Source organism: Hyperolius riggenbachi, chromosome 3, assembly GCF_040937935.1.
Source record: "Hyperolius riggenbachi isolate aHypRig1 chromosome 3, aHypRig1.pri, whole genome shotgun sequence".
NCBI lineage: Eukaryota > Metazoa > Chordata > Amphibia > Anura > Hyperoliidae > Hyperolius > Hyperolius riggenbachi.
In genome coordinates, this window is record NC_090648.1 from 57,774,721 (window position 1) to 57,794,118 (window position 19,398).

A 19,398-nucleotide genomic window follows, 5' to 3' on the forward strand; every position below is an offset into this window, starting at 1 on the left:
TGTAGAATTTTCAAGTATGTAAAAGATACATCTCAAATTAAAGCTGCCATTTTCTCCTTTAAGAAATGTCCGTATCTATTCTGCTGCTCTTTCTGGCTTCAGACATTCAGCATATGCTTAGTTCGTTCAACTTTTAGTCAGAACACCTGATCTCCTGTGGCATTAATCATTAACGGCAGAAAACCAAAAATACAACCATACAAGTATTGTTTAAAAAGAAATATGGCCGCTTCCATATCTCTATCCATACAATGTCATTTTAAAGTGGACATTAACTCTTTCACAGGACAGAAGGAAAACATGGAGAAATGCACCCTGCATGTATTTAGAGAGTTTAGCCTGACTAATTCTCCCTCATCTGTGACTAATCAACTGTAATTTGATCTCTCAGTGGTGTCAGCTGGCTGCCGTGACAAGCTAAATTGCAGCTAATTTGTAAACACAGGATGTTAACCCTAAGTCTCCTTTCATGAAAGCAGGAAGTAGGCACACTGCAGATTTGTTGCAGGATTTGTATCAGCTGTAACACAGAAATGGTTTTTAAAAGGCTATTATGCTGTTGCTTATCTTTTAGAGCAGAGAGCAAGTTTTGAGTTCAGGCGACGCTAATGGATTTGCTGAAGACATTTTTGTGTCAGATCTCACAAGACACCTTTAGGGGTCTTTTTGATCCCATACCTACATAATTTTGCAGGCCTGGATTTACCTCACAGAAGCCTATAGGCACAGGTGTCCTGGCACCTTAGATTTCCCCCTCCATGAACCTACAAACCCAACTGCAGCGCAAGTGTGCTGGCTGGCCCAGCTGTCACTTCCCTCTTACTTCCCTTGCCTGTCATAGATAACAACAGGTGCCCCTAATTAGGATTAGGGGAATTTAAACATATTAGGAAGGATAGTATATTGTTTTTGATATTCTGTGTTAACAACTGAAAATGAATACCTATGAGGCACATGACCTTGTAGCTGTGTCCAAGTCAGTCTGATTCTAATGATCAAGTGTGCCAAGAGCAGGAATCTTTTTCTAAGATGAACTTGAATGAATAAGAATGAATAATTGTAGACACCTTTAGGGATCTTGTTGACCCCATACCTACATAGGAAACATTGTTTTGGTAGGACAAGAGAACTTAAAAATATTAGAAAGGTTAGTATGAGTGTTTAATATTTCATATTATTTTGGATGTTCTGTAACTAAAAATGAATACCTAGTGTTAAGGCACCTGTAATTAAATGGAAATTCCACTTTTGTTAAAAACAAACAAACATATAAATATTTTTAGAATTTTTAAAACCGAGCATAAGCTGAAAATATTCTTTAGTGGAGCCTCAGCTGCAATACGCTCTGTATTCTATTTAAAGGGGCACTATAGTGAAAAATTGTAAAATTTAAAATATGTGCAAACAGACAAATAAGAGGTACGTTTTTTCCAAAGTAAAATAAGCCATAAATTACTTTTCTCCTATGTTGCTGTCACTTACAGTAGGTAGTAAAAATCTGACAGAAGCGACAGGTTTTGGACTAGTCCATCTCTTCATAGGGGATTCTCAGCAAGGCTTTTATTCTTTATAAAGATATTCCCTAAAAAGGATTTAAACAATGATGCTGGCCAACTTCCATGCTCACTACACAGTTTTTTTGCAGTTGGACAGAGCAACTGCCATTCACTAAGTGCTTTTGAAAATAAATAAATCCCTGACAATCTCCCATGAAGAGATAAACCAGTCCAAAACCTATCGGTGATGTCAGATTTCTACTAACTACTGTAAGTGACAGCAACATAGGAAAAATGTAATTTATGGCTCATTTTACTCTGGAAAAAACATACTTCTTATATGTATATGTTTGCACATATTTTAAATTTTACAATTTTTCGCCATAGTGCCCCTTTAAGGAGCTGTTATGATGAGACCCTCCAGATATTCCCTTCTTGCCACAAGAGCAAATAGCAAATGTTTTTTCAACACATAAAAACAAAGCAATTAAGCTGAAACAATGCCTGCCTTTACTATATGGAGATAACCTGAAAACAGTTTTTCCTCAACAAACTTAGAATGTTTCACATTAATCTATGCAATACACAGAGACAATCAGAAAATATTTAGTTTTCCTCAACAAAAGTTGATTTGCCCTTGTCATTTCCAGAGAAAGCCAAAAGTCTTCTGTGCAAACCATACTCATTAAGAGGGATATGTGTGATGCTTTAGCACTACGGTAATGATTATAAAGCAGTAAAAGATACTGCAGAATATTGATGAATCTGAATAACCAATAGCAAAACTATCTGCCTTTTCAAGATGCAAAAAGCTGGGTACACACATGAGATAAAAGTCTTTGGAAAATGAAAGTTCAAAGGCCACTTTTACTACCTCCATGTAGCAGGAGAGCCATACCTACATAGTCTATTCTTCAGCTGGGTACACCGTTCAAATGAAAACCTTTGCAAAATTAATCTAACACATAGGTAAGAAAGTTTGAAAGACTGATCAATCTAAAGATATCTCTTTACTATTCTGATGTTAGGTACATATTACACAATTTTCGGTTAGATTTACCTGCCAGATTGATTTTTTTCCAACATGTCCGACCTTAACTTAGATCAATTTTTCAATTGATTTCCATAGAATTGAGTGGAAATCAAACAGAAAATCTATCAAAATTAAGATCAGACATGTTGGAAAAAAATCGATCTGCCAGGTAAATCGAACAGAAAATTGTATCGTGTTTACCTAGCATAAGATTCTAGTTACTTCCTTTCTCGTACACACCTTGTTTAATGCACAGTAATCTGCAGATCAGATCTGAAAGATTGAGAGATAAGTATCTTTCATCTGGTACTGAACATTTTTTTCTGCATGGGGAGAGCACTGAAACTGTCCATCCTCTACTGACCTATTCATTGTATTCATCTATTGTTATGTTAGTGATCTTCAGCTTAGATCATTCCTTCAATTTGCCTTTTGTTCATATTGTGGAATGTTAATGAAGTTAACACCTTGCTGGGTGGGTGGGTGTGAGTTTCAGTAAAGAGGCCTGGACACAGTCCTTTCATAGGTCTGTAAATAGACCTTTTGTTGGTAACAATAAGACATTTTTAGCCAATCCCAAACCACTTCATATTAGTAAATGGAGGAGAAGTGAATATAAAATGGGTCAGACCTCAGTCAGGCAGAAGGCTCACAGAGAGATCACAGGAATAAGGGGACCCAATACTACTTTCTACCAGGTAACTATAAACATACTGATTTCCTCATCTGCAATATTGATCTAAATACATTGTAGTTAGGATTTGCTTTCTTTAAATCATCAATCATGTTAATAAGTTAGATATTGTACAGAAATGGCTTTTGCATGTGTGACTCATAACTGGATGATGCATGTCTGATTTTATATTGTACAAAAGTAAACCTGTTAGAGGGGAAACACTGACGCTGCCAGTGTTAGGCCTGGGCTATACAGAACATATTTTTTACTTGTGATCAAGAGATGTAACTTCTTGCTGAAAGGGGCTCTTTGTGTCAACTTTGTTTATTATTTATAAAGTTAATTGCAAATAAAAGTGTCCATAAAGAGTGTATATGAAATCACAAGTGTAAAAAATAAGTTACTACAGATGAACAAATGTTCACATAGATTATCAGGTGTAGCGCTATCATGATAAGGTTATGTAACATTATAAAAGAGAGGTATAACATTTGAGGTGAGTGCATTATGCATATATTTAAAAGAAGTGAGTGTTTATTTGGGTGCCTTGATTGCCATTATTCTGAATATCAGTCATGATACTGTAATATTATCTAAGTGTCAGTAATTTGTGTGCCACTATTGCCATCACTTAATCACCTGTAACACATCCCAATATTAAATTAACCCATACCTCTTAACACTATCATATCTAACCTTTTACTAACCTCTCTCAAAACACTAACCTTACTATAACTAAGCCTCAATGTAACATTTAGCACCACCCCCTAACAATAACCCTGCTATAAGTGAGCCTAGTACTAATCTCTTAGCCAAGCTTTTCAACCACTAATCCTACATGACATTATCAATAACAGTATTAGCTATACCTGCACTGCACTCAATCTGGAATTTGGCGATATAACAACTCAGCACTGATTTTGCACTCCTATGCCAATATGCATGCTATGCAAACAAGCAGAGATGAGCTGCCCAATTTAATTGCTTGGCACACCATAGTCACACATGTACACTGTGGTTTATAGCAGCACCGAATTTCACCAATCGTCTTTGAAATTAACTGCTTTGGTGCACTTCTTTTCAAGGAGTGCTTTTAAAAATGAAGGAAATCTTGAGAATCCCCCTTGAGGACTTGAACAAGCCTATAGCCTGTTGGTAAAAGGCTCACAGCTGTCAGATAATAATCCGTACAGTAAGCAACAACTTCATAGGAATATTTATTTTTCAAGCGCCAACATATTCTGTGGCGCTGTACAAAGTAGGAAAACAAACAAGGCATACATAATTATATACATCAGATATAGACACTGGTACAAAGTACAGAACTGGTGATTACAATAGCAGATGTAACATGATTACAATAGCAGATGTAACATGAAGAATAAAATGTATAGCAGAGTGCAAGCTATTAAATGAATAACATTCCAAGACACACAAGGGTTATACAATTGTAACTGACATTTATGTATACATATTTTAAATGTCACCTTTTTCTACTAGTGTACCCAAGCCACAGGTATCATTTTTTTTCCTGTATATAGATTTGTGATGCATCTACTGATGCTATGTGGTAACTTTCCAAATATACTATTACAATAATGAAAGTTTTAGTCATAATCTTTGTATTTTGTTTCTTTATCTTTACAATGTTAGAATTGTGTTTTTTTTTTCTCTGGAAAGGAATTATAAATGTGTCTTTTATATCTGTTGTGTTGTTGGCTTAAGGCAAAATTGTTCCTTTATGCACACATCTAAGTAGTTTTTAATTTTTACTGTGTAAAGGTAATCTTATTAGGAGATATTGTATCTGTTCTTGTATTCTGGCTGTGAAGACGTTTCTCTTTAACTTAAAAGAAACCATGTCAAAGGATCAGTGATGCTCATCCAGATATCCAAACTGTTTTCTGGTATCCAAACTCGGATACAGATTCCAGATAGCTGGATAAATCTGGAATGCACTATCCGAGTGAACCCAGATACGTATTAGGTATCTGGAAATCAGTCCAGATACCTAGTTTGGGTACCCGGATCCGGATAGCGTAACCACGGAGATGACGTCCATGATGTTATTGAGCAAATCAGAGGGCTCCCAGCCGAAGCCCTAGCAACCAATCACAGAGGGGAACCCTGGCCAGCCCCTCCTGTATATAAGGCGGGCGCCATGATGAGAATCTCATCCTTGCTTGTGACTGCTCACTGAGAGACATCTCCCGTGCTGTTGGCTAAGCAGGTGCTGTAATACTGTGTTAAACCTAGTGTTTTTGCTCCTAAACACCTGTACTACACCAGTATTTTATTGTTTTTTTAGTTAGCTAGCTTGTATTTTGATTTTAGTCAGTGTGTCAGTCAGACTTAGTGCTGCAGCTGCTAGGATAGGTTAGGGCCTGCTGTGTGCACAGGCTAGGCCTGCTGCCAGCCTTAGCTACAGTATAGCTTGTTGGTTATTAGGGATTAGATTACTGTATTACTACTAGTCTTATATTGTGTATAGTTAGTTGTTAGAAAGAGTACTACTACTGTGTTACCTTCATTTACTACAGATAGTTACTGCAGTGCTGCTGTTAGTCAGTCAGTGTGTGACAGATAGACAGTTAGTGTGTGCTCCTGTCACTCCATCAGTTGAAGTTCTACTAGTACTACTACAACTAGTCTACTACTACCAGTTATATATAGGTAATTTGTATTGAGTTAGCTTACTTTTTTTTTTAAACATTCATTTTTTATTGACAAAAGTTTTAACAGTAATACATTTGTGCCAAAGCAAAATTTAAATATATAAACACAAATAACCTGAAATAATGTTTACAATTGGCTAATTATTATTATTTTTGTAGTTGTTATCACTGTATATAAACAGTGGTATAGAACAAAAACTTCAACATTATAATGGTCAACATGTGAAAGGCAGAACATCCTTATAAAAGAAAGCTGCTTAGCAAAGAAATATGAGGATGCATTTAGGTGGGTATACTCACAGTACTATGCGAGTGGAGGGTAAAGATTTTTTTTTCCAATTTTATTAATGGTGAAGAGTGATGGAGGGAGAAGGTAATCTGCGCAAGAGGTATTATACACTTATATCACTAGCATGTAATTAAGTAATTAGTAGACGTATGGTCTTTTCTATATTAATATTAGCTATTGCTAGAGCAAGAGTTTGTTCCAGGGAGGGTGGAGTGGGAGTTCTCCAATTAATCACAATCATATGGTGCATAGCACATAAAATTTGTGAGATTTCTAGACGGTATGGAGTAGGTATTGTGTCTAAACCTATATGTAATATGGCTAGCTGTGGGGTTAAGGTAAATGAGGACCAGATATGAGAAGTAATATATAGAGAGATTTCTCTCCAAAGGTTTCTTATGTGTTTGCAATACAAAAAATGTGGGGGAGTGATCCTAAGGATCCACATATTCTCCAACATTCAGGGGATTGGTCCTCCTTATATTTTGCTAGTCGTAGAGGGGTGACATACCAGTGCAGTAAAAGTTTTTGAACCTTTCCCAGTGGGTGGTACATCTGGAGTATTTAGATATGTGGGAAGAGGCACGCTGTAGTTGTTCAAGAGAGATGTCAATTGATAATTCATGAGACCAATAGCGTAAATATTTCTTAAGTTGGAAATCAGAAGACCTAAGGATTTCCAAGTAGCATAGGGAGATGCCTTTTTTGAGAATAGTGGATGTTCTGACGAATTGAAATAACGTTTTAGGGATTTAGGGGAGAGAATTCTGTATAGAAGCCCATAGATGTTTTAGTTGGTTGTATGTTAAAAATTCGGAAGATGGAATGTGGAATTCAGATTGGAGTTAAGTAAAAGATTTAAATCTTTCTTCAATGAGGAGGTCGTCAAAGTTGGAGAGTGACGGATGTTTCCATTGATTTAGGCTTAGAGATTCTATTAGGAAAGAAGCTACTGATAATGGAATATTTGGAATGTGCGTTCCTTCTGGAACTTTTTGTTTCAAAATATAGTGCCAAGAGTTGACTGTGGCATTTAAGGTCAGGAAGGGAGATTTCTTGTCAGGGCCTTGTATTAATTTCGCCAGTAGGAAATCACTTAGGTCTCCTTTAACAAAAGAGCGTTCTATTGATACCCATAGTGGGACTTCTCTGGGTGTGTGCCACCACTATTTAGCTATTTCAAGGTTACACACATGGTATAAAGATAAAATACAAGGTACTCCAATCCCACCAGTTCTTTTAGGTATTATTAGGGGTTTGAAGGCTGTTCTATGTCTTTTACCTTGCCAGATAAATTGTGCGATTATTTTATTCATTTTTGTGAAGAAAGAACGATGTATTGGGATATTAACTGTCCTAAAAATGTAGGTTATTTTAGGCAGTGTTTGCCTTTTAAATGCAGCTATCCTTCCAGCCCAGGATAAATGATGGGAGGATAGGTCTTGTAGTTCTGATTTAATTTTGTGCAATATAATTTGCTTTGTATAGGTCTGCTGATTTTCTGGTTAATTTAATTCCTAGGTATGCAATTGAGTCTGAGACCCAGGGGAATGGATAGCAATCTTTAATGGATTGAGAGATGTGTTTAGGGACATGAGATCCTAGTAAAAAGGATTTGGCTTGATTAATTTTGTAATAGGAGGTGTTAGAAAAGTTCTCTAAGGTGAGAGTTAGCTTACTTTAATTGCAGTGCTGTTACAGTGTGACAGATAGACAGACAGTTAGTGTGTCAGTGTGTGCTACTCTGCTGTCACTCCGTTAGATGAAGTTCAACTACTGCTACTATCTACTAGTACTACTGATTTGAATAAAGTATAAGTTCCCCACTTCATTTGGACACATATAAAGTTGTACTATGTCTGCTGGCACTGGCAGCCATAGGAGGGGCAGCATGAAAAGCAAAGGCAAGTGGAGAGGGAGCAGCATTGCCGCCACCGTAGGCAGTTTTTCTGCGGCAGTGTCCATTCCACCGCTAGCCACTGGCCGTGGACGCACTGGGTGCCCAGCTGTTAGGGGGAGTCACACTGCAGAGGTGCAGCAGCATGTATCGGCCATTTTCCAGCACGGTCATTGGCGCACATTGGAGGAGAAAGACGCCGAGCTTGTGATGGAGCTGATGGTGGATGAGCAGGCCACCACCAGCTCTACAACAGAGATCTCTACCCACCGCCAGGGTCCATACAGAACAAATATTCTGCTGCCAGTCTGCCACCAGCTATTACGCCACTACAATAGCTGTATTTTGTTGAAAAAATACTGTATAATTTTTTTTGAGATGTCTGGGCTGTAAACTGTGATGCCCCAGTTGTGCATTGGACACAATGTGGGCTGAATGGGCTTGATTCACAAAGCAGTGCTAACAGTTAGCATGCTGGTGAAAAGCCCTTTATCACGCCTAAACTCAGTTTAGGTGTGATAAGTTTAGGTGTGATAAGTTTAGGCGTGATAAGTTTAGGCCGTGATAAGTTAAGGCGTGATAACTAGAGCACCAACTGGGTTAGCACCGCAGTGCACAGATGATCAAAAGTTTTGCGCTAGCAAAGTCTGGTGCACTTCTCATAGAGTTTAATGGCACTGCTTTGCGTGCTGGACTTTGCGCGCAATCTAAACTTATCACGCCTAAACTTATCACGTCTAAACTTATCACGCCTAAACTGGCTTTTCCCCAGCGTGGTGCATTGGTTATCACGCCTAAAGTCTTTTAGGCGTGCTAACTGGGTTAGAACCGCTTTGTGAATCAAGCCCAATGACCGCTTTCTGGAACCTCCTGATGTTAATTTATAGCCATTTTTTTTTTGTCTTGTATTATACCTCCCCACATAAACAATTGCTATTTTTCTTTAAAAAAAAAACATGATGCTTTATGCATCATTTACGATAAAAGACGTTTTGCAAGCAATTTAAAGGCCACTTCCGGTTTGCAATCCAGATCCCGGATTCAATGCAGATAATGGGTTCGGATTTCTGGATAGTCTCAGATATCCAAATGGTTCGAATCCAGATATCTGGATTTTTCCAGATTTTTTGCTATCCAGATCCAGAACAATCCAGATATCAAAAAGAGGTATCCGAGCACCACTACCAAGGATTGAAATTCATCCCAATCAGTGGCTGATGCCCCCTTTCCCATGAGAAATCTTTATCTTTTCTCAAACGGATCATCGGGGGGGCTCTGTATGGCTGACATTGGGCTTGATTGAATAAAGGGTGCTAACACAGTTAGCACGCCTAAAAGCTTTGCATGTGCAAACTAGGGTGCTAAGTAGTTTGCACGGCAAAGCTGTTACTTTTCGCGTGCTATTTTAGCGCACATAAAAGTTTGCGCGCGTAGAGTTTTACGCACACTACTTCGCATGCAAAAGCAGCTGCTTCACGTGCAAAGTATGCTTATTACTCTACTTAGCACGTGAAGCAGCTGATTTTGAAGTAGTGCCCATAAAACATTACACGCGCAAAACTTTATGCGCACTAAACTTTACGCGCACAAACAGTTAGAACTCTTTTTTTAATCAAGCCCATTGTGTTGAAACCCCTCTCTGTGTGGAGCCTTGTTGCATTGTGGGAAATAACAGCTGTTTCCAACTGCCAACAAACGCAAGCAGCATCTCCTTCCACTGAAATCACCTGCCAGCAGTAAAAATGTCACCATATGATAAATGTCAGAATGTAATTCAGGGAGAGGAAAGATTTTACAATGGGCAAACACTGACTAAACCATTTTTGCATAATTATTGTAAAAAATTAAGCACTTATTTTATTTTCACTGGAGTTCCCCTTCAGAGGTACACTATCACGAAAAAAGTAGGCAGTTAAAACCTGACAGACCTGACAGGTTTTGGGCCAGTCTATTTCCTCATGGGGGATTCTCAGGATTTACTTTTGTTTCAAGAGCATTTCCTGAACAGCAGTTGCCAAGTCTACATGACAAAATAGTGTGCATGTGAGTAGAAAGGCTGGCTGGTATCTAACAATTTTGACAGTTAAACTGCTGTTCAGGAAATGCCGTTGAAAACAAAGAACACCCTGAGAATCCCCCATGAGGAGATGGACTATCCCAAAACCTGTCGGTTTTGTCAGATTTTAACTGCCTCCTTTTTTCATGATAGTGGTTCCTTAAGTGATGAGGCAATTGTGGGATGTCTCATGCAGCAGCTGTGATGTCTAAAGAATGTTAAAATTAGTTATTTCTGAATATAATGTCGTCATGGGCAATATGTTTATTTATTTGGAGCAAATCCTTCAAATTGCATTTTTCTGAGATGCCAATATTTCTGTTTAACTCTCGTTAATGACGATCTAATGAAAAACAAACAGCATTATAAGCTGTCCCATGCTAATTTCAAATGCCTGAAACGATTATTCTATAAAGTATACTTTTGTAGAATATATATATATATACTAGTAAAAAGACCTGCCTATTAAAAGACAAGACAAGACAAATAACATTTATATCACACTTTTCTCCTGGCGGACTCAAAGCGCTAGAGCTGCAGCGACTAGGACGCGCTCTATAGGCAGTAGCAGTGTTAGGGAGACTTGCCTAAGGTCTCCTACTGAATAGGTGCTGGCTTACTAAACAGGCAGTGCTAGGCCAGGGCTGCTACCCCCCCACACACACCCCAGAACACATCCCGCTTGCTCGTGCCCCACCACAGTATACAGTATGCATACAGTGAGATATTGTTTGCTTGGCAGTTGGAAAAAGCTATTATTTTCCACAATGCAATGAGGTTTACAAACAGCAAACTGTCAGTTCTGGAAGCACAGACACAGGAGGATGTAGAGACGCAGGGGGTTTATTATATAGGATATCTTACTATAATGTCAGAACTTCTAATAATATAGTAAAGATAACATATCATTATTTAATTGCAGGTGTGATGAAAAGCTGAATTCCTGCTCTACACCTAAAAAGTATCTGTCAACAAAGTGGATCTCCAGCAGCACATGATGAGTCACAGAGGAGACACAATGCATCACTGCTCAGAGTGTGGGAAAAGCTTCACTTGTCAATCAAATCTTATTAGACACCAGAGGAGTCACACCGGGGAGAAGCCATTTTCTTGTCCTGAATGTGAGAAATGTTTTACTGTGAAATCAAGCCTGAAAGCTCATCAGAGGATTCATACTGGAGAGAAACCTTTTTCCTGCTCTGAATGCCGGAAATGTTTTACCAGTGAATCAATCCTCATAGCTCACCAGAGGATTCACACTGGAGAGAAGCCATTTTCTTGCTCTGAATGTGAGAAGTCCTTCAGCACTCAAAAAAACTTCAACATTCATCTCCGGATTCACACAGGAGAAAAACCATATAAATGTACAGAATGTGACAAATGCTTCACACAAAGGTCAAGTCTTACTCACCATCAGAGAACTCACACAGGAGAAAAGCCATTTAAATGTACAGAATGTGACAAGAGCTTCACACTGGAGGGAAATCTTACTCAGCATCAGAGAACTCACACAGGAGAAAAGCCATTTAGCTGCTCAGAATGTGACAAGAGCTTCTCACAACAGTCATCTCTGAGAAAACATCAGAAGATACATGAGCGAGTGGATGTCAGCCTGTAAACTAATTTCAATGAACATTTTTGTTGCAGCATCACAGGATTATGACTTTTCATTATAAAAGTTTCATTAACATATGCATCTTTGAAGCTTATATAGATAGCTTCAGAAAACATGGATACACAGAAAGTACAAAACTGCAGATGAAGTGAACTTCTAAATCCTAACTGACTACATTGTTTTGCACAATATATACGATAATAACATAAGGATATCCATTAAATCAGTGTTTTATTTACAGTCCATTATTATGGAAAAAAAATGTAAACTTTGAAATCCATGTGTATGTATAATTATAAAATGCATTTGTCAAAGTGTAAAACGCCATTGAAACCTTTATTTTCTGTCACTTTTACTTGCAGTAGTTTGTAAAAATCTAACAGATCTGACAGGTGTTGGACTTATCCAAATCCTCTTAGGGGATTTTTATGTTTTTCTTTATTTTCAAAAGTACTAACTGAATGGCAGGTGCTCAGTGCAGCTACCAATAAAGTGCACAAACATGTAGGGAGGCTGGCCGACATCCTTGTTTATCTCCTTTCCAGGGAATGCTTTTGTAAAGAATAAAGGAAATACTGAGAATTCCACATGAGGAGATGGAATAATCAAAAAACTTTCAGATCTATTAGATTTTCATTACCTACTGTTAGCAACAGCTATTGTATTTCTTATAAGAATGTGTAAACATTTACTTTAAATCTAACTACTTTTTGCAATAGTGGTCCTTTAAGTAAATTATCTTTATATAAAAGATGTGTAAATATATCTGTTTTTTACATTAATTGAACGTGATTATCCATGTATTTCTGTATTTGCGTGGAGGTGCGTGGACAATCAGTTTTAGAAAATGATGTCATTTTAAATTCAATATATTTTCTTGTTAAATCTTTTTTTTATTAAAGTTTTCATCAAACAGAAAGTATACAAGTTCATTTCACTTATACAGACATTTCAGAACATATTGTATAACAGGTTTGCAAGTACCGAATAAGGTAACAAAACATGCAAGTAACATTTTGAGACTTTCAAGGAAGATGCTGTTATATATCTTGAACAGTGGGATATCCATACATTATAAAAGTATAACCGTGTCAAAGTCCCACTTAGGGATGATGTATGCTTAGTCTTTACACTTGCAGGTAGAGAGAGGAACCTGTATACTGCTGGTTGGGGGAGGGGAATTGGGAGTGGAGGGGAAGGGGGGAAGGGGTAATGGGGTAAGAGGGGTAGGGAAGTATGGAGGGGGGGGGGGGGGGGTGGGGGTGGAGGGGGGGGGGAAGGGTTGTGGTCAGGGGGGGGGGAGGGGGGGGTTAAAGGTAGAGGTTTTAGACCACTTTGACAATGAAGAAAAAGATATATATATATAGTTCTTGTGCTTACATTATTTCTGTACAGGTACCATAACCTAGGTTCTAATAGGCCTTATGGGCATCTATAAGCTACTGGTGTAGCCAATCTCGAGTGGGCTTGCATTCTCTGGGGAAGTTTACCTTAATGTTTATAATACATTTAGATATGGCTGAGATTCTCTGTAGTCTATCCAAACAGACCATATTGAGGTGAAGGAGTTTGGTTTTTCTGGGTTTATTTCAGTTAGTTCATCCATCCTCATTAGCTCATTCATAGCTTCATGCCAGTTTTGTATAGAGGGTGGAGTAGGATTTTTCCAGGTTCTGGCAATGGCTGTTCTTGCAGCTGTCAGGCAGTGTTTGAGGATACCTTTTTTAATTTTGGTAACAGAGCCTGGGATAAGAGAGAGGACGGCCATTTCAGGGGTACACTCTATCTCAGTTAGTGTCATTGCTTTATATATATCAAATACTTTCTCCCAAAAAGGTTGAATTAAGGAGCACTCCCACCAAATATGAAATGGAGAGCCAGTTTCTTTTTTGCATCTCCAACAAAGGTCTGAAGTGTCAGGAAACATTTGTTTTAATCTTGTGGGACATCTATACCATAGAGCTATAATTTTATAGTTTCGTTCTTGTAACGTATTGCATACTGAGAGGGAATGTGTAAGAGAGAAAATTTTTTGCCAATCCTCCGGGGAGAATTGTTTACCTATGGCAGTTTCCCAGTAAGATGAAAATTGTGGAAGGCCTTTGTGGACAGTTGTCCTTAGTAATTCATAGGAGAGAGATAGTAGATGCTCTGGTTTGATATGGGCTGAGTATAGTTGTTCAAATTTCGTGAGGGCTCTGTCTGAGTACCCAAGAGCTTTGCAGGGCTGTAGGAATCCTTTTAATTGTCTATACAATAGCCAATTTTGATTGTCAAAGGAGACTATGTTGGGGTTAGAGTGTATAACCTCTTTGATTGTAGGCCATTTCTCTCTATCCTATTGAAATATCTGTTGTTTTTTGTTCCCTTCCATGAATAAGGGGTTCCCGAACAGGGGCATCAGAGGACTAATTGGAGGGGCTAGATGAAGATTAATTTGAAGCTGTCTCCAGCATTTTAGAGTATGTTTGCTTAGGTAAGGAATGTCTAGACCTGGAGATTTTATATGGTTGGGAATCCAGGGAAGAGTTTTCAGGCTATAGTTGGATATGGACTCCTCAAAGTATGTTTCTCTCTTATCGGCTTTGGAAAAGTTCCAGTCAATAATCCTGGCCAGGTGTGCCGCCTTGTAGTATAGGTGAAGGTCTGGTAACCCGAGACCTCCTTCCTGTTTGGATCTGGTCAGTAATTTATATTTTATACGTGGTCTACCTGGAGACCAAATAAATTTAGTCACCATGGATTTTAGAGATTTAAAAAAATCCATGGGAAGGGTTATCGGGATTGTTTGAAATTTATATAATAGCTTGGGGAGTGTATCCATCTTAATAATATTAATTTTGCTTGTGAACGACAAGGGCAGGCCCGACCAGGATTTCAGCTGGGTTTGGACATCTTTGAGCAATGGGATTATTATTATTATTATTATTATTTAGTATTTATATAGCGCCGACATATTACGCAGCGCTGTACAGAGTATATATATATCTTGTCACTAACTGTCCCTCAAAGGAGCTCACAATCTAATCCCTACCATTGCCATATGTCTGTATTATGTAGTGTAAGTACTGTAGTCTAGGGCCAATTTTAGTGGGAGCCAATTAACTTATCTGTATGTTTTTGGAATGTGGGAGGAAACCGGAGTGCCCGGAGGAAACCCACGCAGACACGGAGAGAACATACAAACTCTTTGCAGATAGTGCCCTGGCTGGGATTCGAACCAGGGACCCAGCGCTGCAAGGCGAGAGAGCTAACCACTACGCCACCGTGCTGCCCATGGGATAAAGTTAAGTGGGTATAGCTTATTCAAGTCCTTCGGGATCTGAACTCCTAGATATTGTATTGCCGAGTCCTGCCATTTAAATTGAAAGGAGGAACTCAGTGCCTCTTTTGTGTGTAGATGAAGGGAGATGTCTAGGGCTTCAGTTTTTGATAGATTTACTTTAAAGTTACTAAGTCCTCCAAACTCCTGGAATTCTTTTAGGACAAGTGGGAGGGATATAATTGGTTGGGTTATGTATATTAATAAGTCATCGGCATATAGTGCTACTTTATGTACATCTCTCCCAATTGTTACTCCATGGATTCCGGAATTTAGTCTTAAGGCATTGGCTAAGTGTTCCATTACTAGTACATAAAGTAGGGGGGAAAGGGGGCAGCCTTGGCGGGTGCCGTTTCGTATCTGGAAAGATTCGGATAGTGTGCCATTTATTCTTATACGGGCAGAGGGGTTCGTATAAAGGCCCATGACTCTGTCTATGAAGGATTCACCTAGTCCTATTTGTGACAGGGTGGCCTGGAGGAACCTCCATCCCACCCTGTCAAAGGCCTTCTCAGCGTCAACACTTAAAAGACATGTAGGGATGGAGTGAGATTGTACATATGAAATTAAGTTCAGGGTTTTAGTAGTGTTCATTCTTGATTCTCTTTTAGGGACAAATCCCACCTGATCTCCGGACACTAGCTTGGGGAGAAATTGTTGGAGGCGATTAGCTATCATTTTTGAGTAGAGTTTCACATCCACATTGATTAGGGAGATTGGGCAGTAATTGCTGCATGAAGAGGGGTCTTTACCCTGTTTGTATATTACGGATATGTGTGCTTCCAGTGCCTTTTTGGGGAATGGTGAGGAAGGGGATATGTTGTTGCAGGATTCTAAGAATAGGGATGAAAGGTAGTGTTTGAATTGTTTGTAGAATCTGGTTGTGAATCCGTCTGGGCCTGGGCATTTCCCTGTTGGGGTATGTTTTAGGGCATGTGAAAGTTCCTCTTCAGAGAAATCTTTTTCCAGTTCCAGTTTTTCTATTTCAGAGATAGTTGGGAGAGCTGTTTTATTAATATAGGTATGTAGTTTCTCTGATATTTGTTCCTGGGTGAGATCTTTTAGTTTATCAGGGATGTTATATAAGGTATGGTAAAAGTCTCGGAAAGTAGCGGAAATTAATTTGGGACTATGTGTAGGGGAACCTTGTTTGGTATGTATTGATCGAACATGGGTGTTGTTAGATCTAGGGTGTAATTGTGATGCTAAGAGTTTGCCGCATTTACCTCCTTGCTCAAAATATAGTCTTTTAGTTTTATCTCTTGCAATAAGAAATCATTTATCTATTAATAGCTTTAGTTGAGTTCTGCAATTCAACAGGGATATTGCAGTTTGTTCTGAGAGATTCCGCTTATGGATAAGTTCCAGTTGTTTTATCTGGGCAAGGAGGTTCGCTAGTAGAAATTTGTCCTCTTTTTTTATCCTGGACCCGTGTTTAATGAATACACCTCTTAAGGTACATTTGAGGGCCTCCCATTTGATTGGGGCGGCTGTGGTATCATCTGAATGGTCTTGTGTAAAATGATTAATGGTGGACTGAATTTCCTCAACACATTGTGAGTCTTTTAATAAATTTTCATTCAGTCTCCATGACCATTGAGGGGCAATGGTGTTGGGCAGTTGGAAAGATAGAAAGATGGGAGAGCGGTCAGATAGTAGTATTGAACCTATGTCTGCTGCTGGGTAAAGGTCTAGTATGGAAGCAGGAGCAAATAAATAGTCCAGTCTTGAGTATGATTTATTGGGATTGGAATAATAAGTGTAGTCTCTTATGAGTGGGTTTAGGATTCTCCACATGTCTAATAGGCCAAGCTGGTTAATTTTCTTTTTAAAACAGTGTATGGCCCCTAGTGAGAGAGAGTGTCTCTCGGATGATGTGTCTACTTTAGGGTCTAGTGAAAAGTTTAAGTCTCCTCCGAGTATCACGGTTCCAGAGGCAAAGGATGTCACTCGGTTGATTAAAGTAATAGCGAATGAGATCTGGTCAGTATTTGGGAGATATGGATTTACTAGGGTGTATATATTTCCATATAGAGACACTTTGACTAAGGCATATCTGCCATTAGGGTCTGTTTGTTGTTCTAAGATGGTAACTGGAAGTGTCTTGTGGAATGCTATGGAAACTCCTTTGGTTTTGGAATCTGGGTTAGTGCTATGAATCCATAGAGGGTAATTTCCTCTGTCTAAGGCAGGGGTTTGTGTGGATTTAAAGTGTGTCTCCTGTAGGAATAATATTTGGGAGTGGGATTTGTGCATAAAGTTCAATATGTTTGAGCGCTTATTAGGTGAATTGATGCCCTGTACATTATAAGAGCAGATTTTGATTCTAATGGGTGTAGCCATTTTACGTATTTAAAGGTATATGTTTTAGTCTAATGGTGGTTTGACCTCTAGGGTTATGAGTGCGGATGGGGGAGGGGTAACAGGATAACCTGCATGCCTGGATAAGAATTTCCCAGGCTTCTGGGTAAGTGTGGAGAACCGTGGTAAGCTCTATTAGGACCACGAGCCAGCTTTAACCTCTAGCCCAACAATTTAGTTATTTAAAAGCTAACATTTTGTTTAAGAACGAACCGCAGTTTAGGGACTGTTTTTTTTTTTTTTTTTTTAAAACATTTCAACGTTATAACCTTATAGTAACCATAGTGGAGCTTATATCAGCAGAAGGAGAAGAAAAAGAACACAGACAAAAGTAACAGTTATACCTAATTGACATCTTAATGATTTAGCTTATACTTGACCTTTGGTATATTGAACCTGTATTGGATAGTCTTTCTCAATGTCCTTGATGTAGCCCAGTTTCTAGCATAGTTATCTTATGCACTGAATTTTAAGGGTATAAGGTCAGGTAGATTAAGCCAAGGTCATCAAATAGAAAATGTAGTGGGGCCATCAATATAGATTCAGGCAATGGATATCATGGACCTGAGTTATTGTTGCGATTCTTCTGTCTTTTTTGTCTTCTAGATTGAGTGGTTTGCCACTTCTCTTTCCCAGGAGGAGGGTTTAATGGGTTAGTGGAGAAGGGCCAGTTTGGGAGAGTAATTTTTGGGAGTTCTGTCACTTCCAGAAAGTTAGGCAGGTCGCCTATGTTTTTGAAAAATGCCGTTTTCCCGTTATGGGTTACAGTGAGCTGGAAGGGATATCGCCATTTGTATTTTATGTCTCATTCCTTAAGGGCTGCCAGGAGTGGTCTCAAAGCCCACCATAAGAAAAGAGTTTGTCTGGAGAGGTCTGGTAGAAGCTGTATGGTGTCTTCATTAAATAAGATGGCATCTTGTCTTCTGGCGGCATTCATAATGTCATCTTTAACCTTAAAGAAGTGGACTCGTACGATGATGTCTCGTGGTCTGGATAGATCAGTGCTTTTGGGGCCTAAGGCTCTGTGGGCCCTGTCTAATTCTATCGGGTCCGGTTTCTGCAATAGTTGCTGAAATATTTTCTGCACTGCCTTTTCCACATCTTTAGGTTCCACTGTCTCGGGAACTCCTCTTACTCTTATATTGTTCCGCCTGTTGCGGTTCTTCATGTTAAATATAAAATTCTGCTGTTGGTCGGCCTGAGCTACAATGGCATTTGGTGAGTGTCCAGTCTGGCGTTTATTTTATCAATAGAGGTTTCAATTTCTTCCACTCTATTTCCAATATGCAAAATTTCTGATTTAAGGGACTGCGTTTCTTTTTTGTAGGTGTTTTCTAATCTAGAAGTGAGCGGTTAAAGTCCTTAATGGTGGGTAATGAGCGGATGTATTCTTTTAAGTCTGCCATATCAGATCTTCCTGAGCCTCTTGATGCTCTTGAAAAATGGTCTGAGCCGCTTTGTGAACTATCAGAGCGTCTACTCCGGGACCCCCAGCTATCCTGTCTGCTGTATTTATATGCTCTCTTGATAACCGGTGGTGGGGCTTCATCCTCCGTAGGGGATGAGTTAGGTGAGAGGCTGCCTCGTGCCCTTGTCTGCTCGGTCAGTATTAAGTGAGGTGATGCGCGGCCCTGGTTAACGTTGTCAGCTTCTGCATCCTCGCTTAGTCTCGGGGGTGGATTGTTGCGGACATCCGTATTAGCATGCGGTGGTGACAGCTGTGAGAGGCCAAGAGGGTCAGTATTGTGGCCTACCTTATGTGATAGCTTTTGAGAGCGGTGTTCCGGGTCTGATGTCGGAGAGCCCGTGTTCCTGAGAGTCCTCTCACTCCTCTCCGGTAGGCTTACTGTGCCCGGTGAGCGACTTCTGTGACTGTTTCCCGCGGTAGGCTGTTGCGAGTTTGAGGGCTGGGCGCCATGCTGTGACTCTTTCTGAGGAGCGGGCGCCATCTTGGAGGCTTTAGATTTCCCCATGCCAG

General features: G+C 39.3%; 2 protein-coding genes across 2 annotated transcripts in view; both read left to right on the forward strand.

Moving 5' to 3' along the window:
• LOC137562117 (zinc finger protein 883-like) overlaps nt 1-11,120 on the forward strand; it is a 55,392-nt gene extending 44,272 nt beyond the window's left edge. The window contains exon 3 of the mRNA XM_068273451.1: nt 11,045-11,120. Coding sequence (XP_068129552.1) covers nt 11,045-11,120 — 76 coding nt within the window. The remainder of the gene's footprint in view (nt 1-11,044) is intronic.
• Nucleotides 11,121-11,140: 20 nt separating this feature from the next.
• On the forward strand, nt 11,141-11,740 carry LOC137562118 (oocyte zinc finger protein XlCOF6.1-like). The gene has a single exon (XM_068273452.1). The coding sequence runs from the start codon at nt 11,141-11,143 to the stop codon at nt 11,738-11,740; it is 600 nt and encodes a 199-aa protein (XP_068129553.1).
• Nucleotides 11,741-19,398: the final 7,658 nt, after the last annotated feature.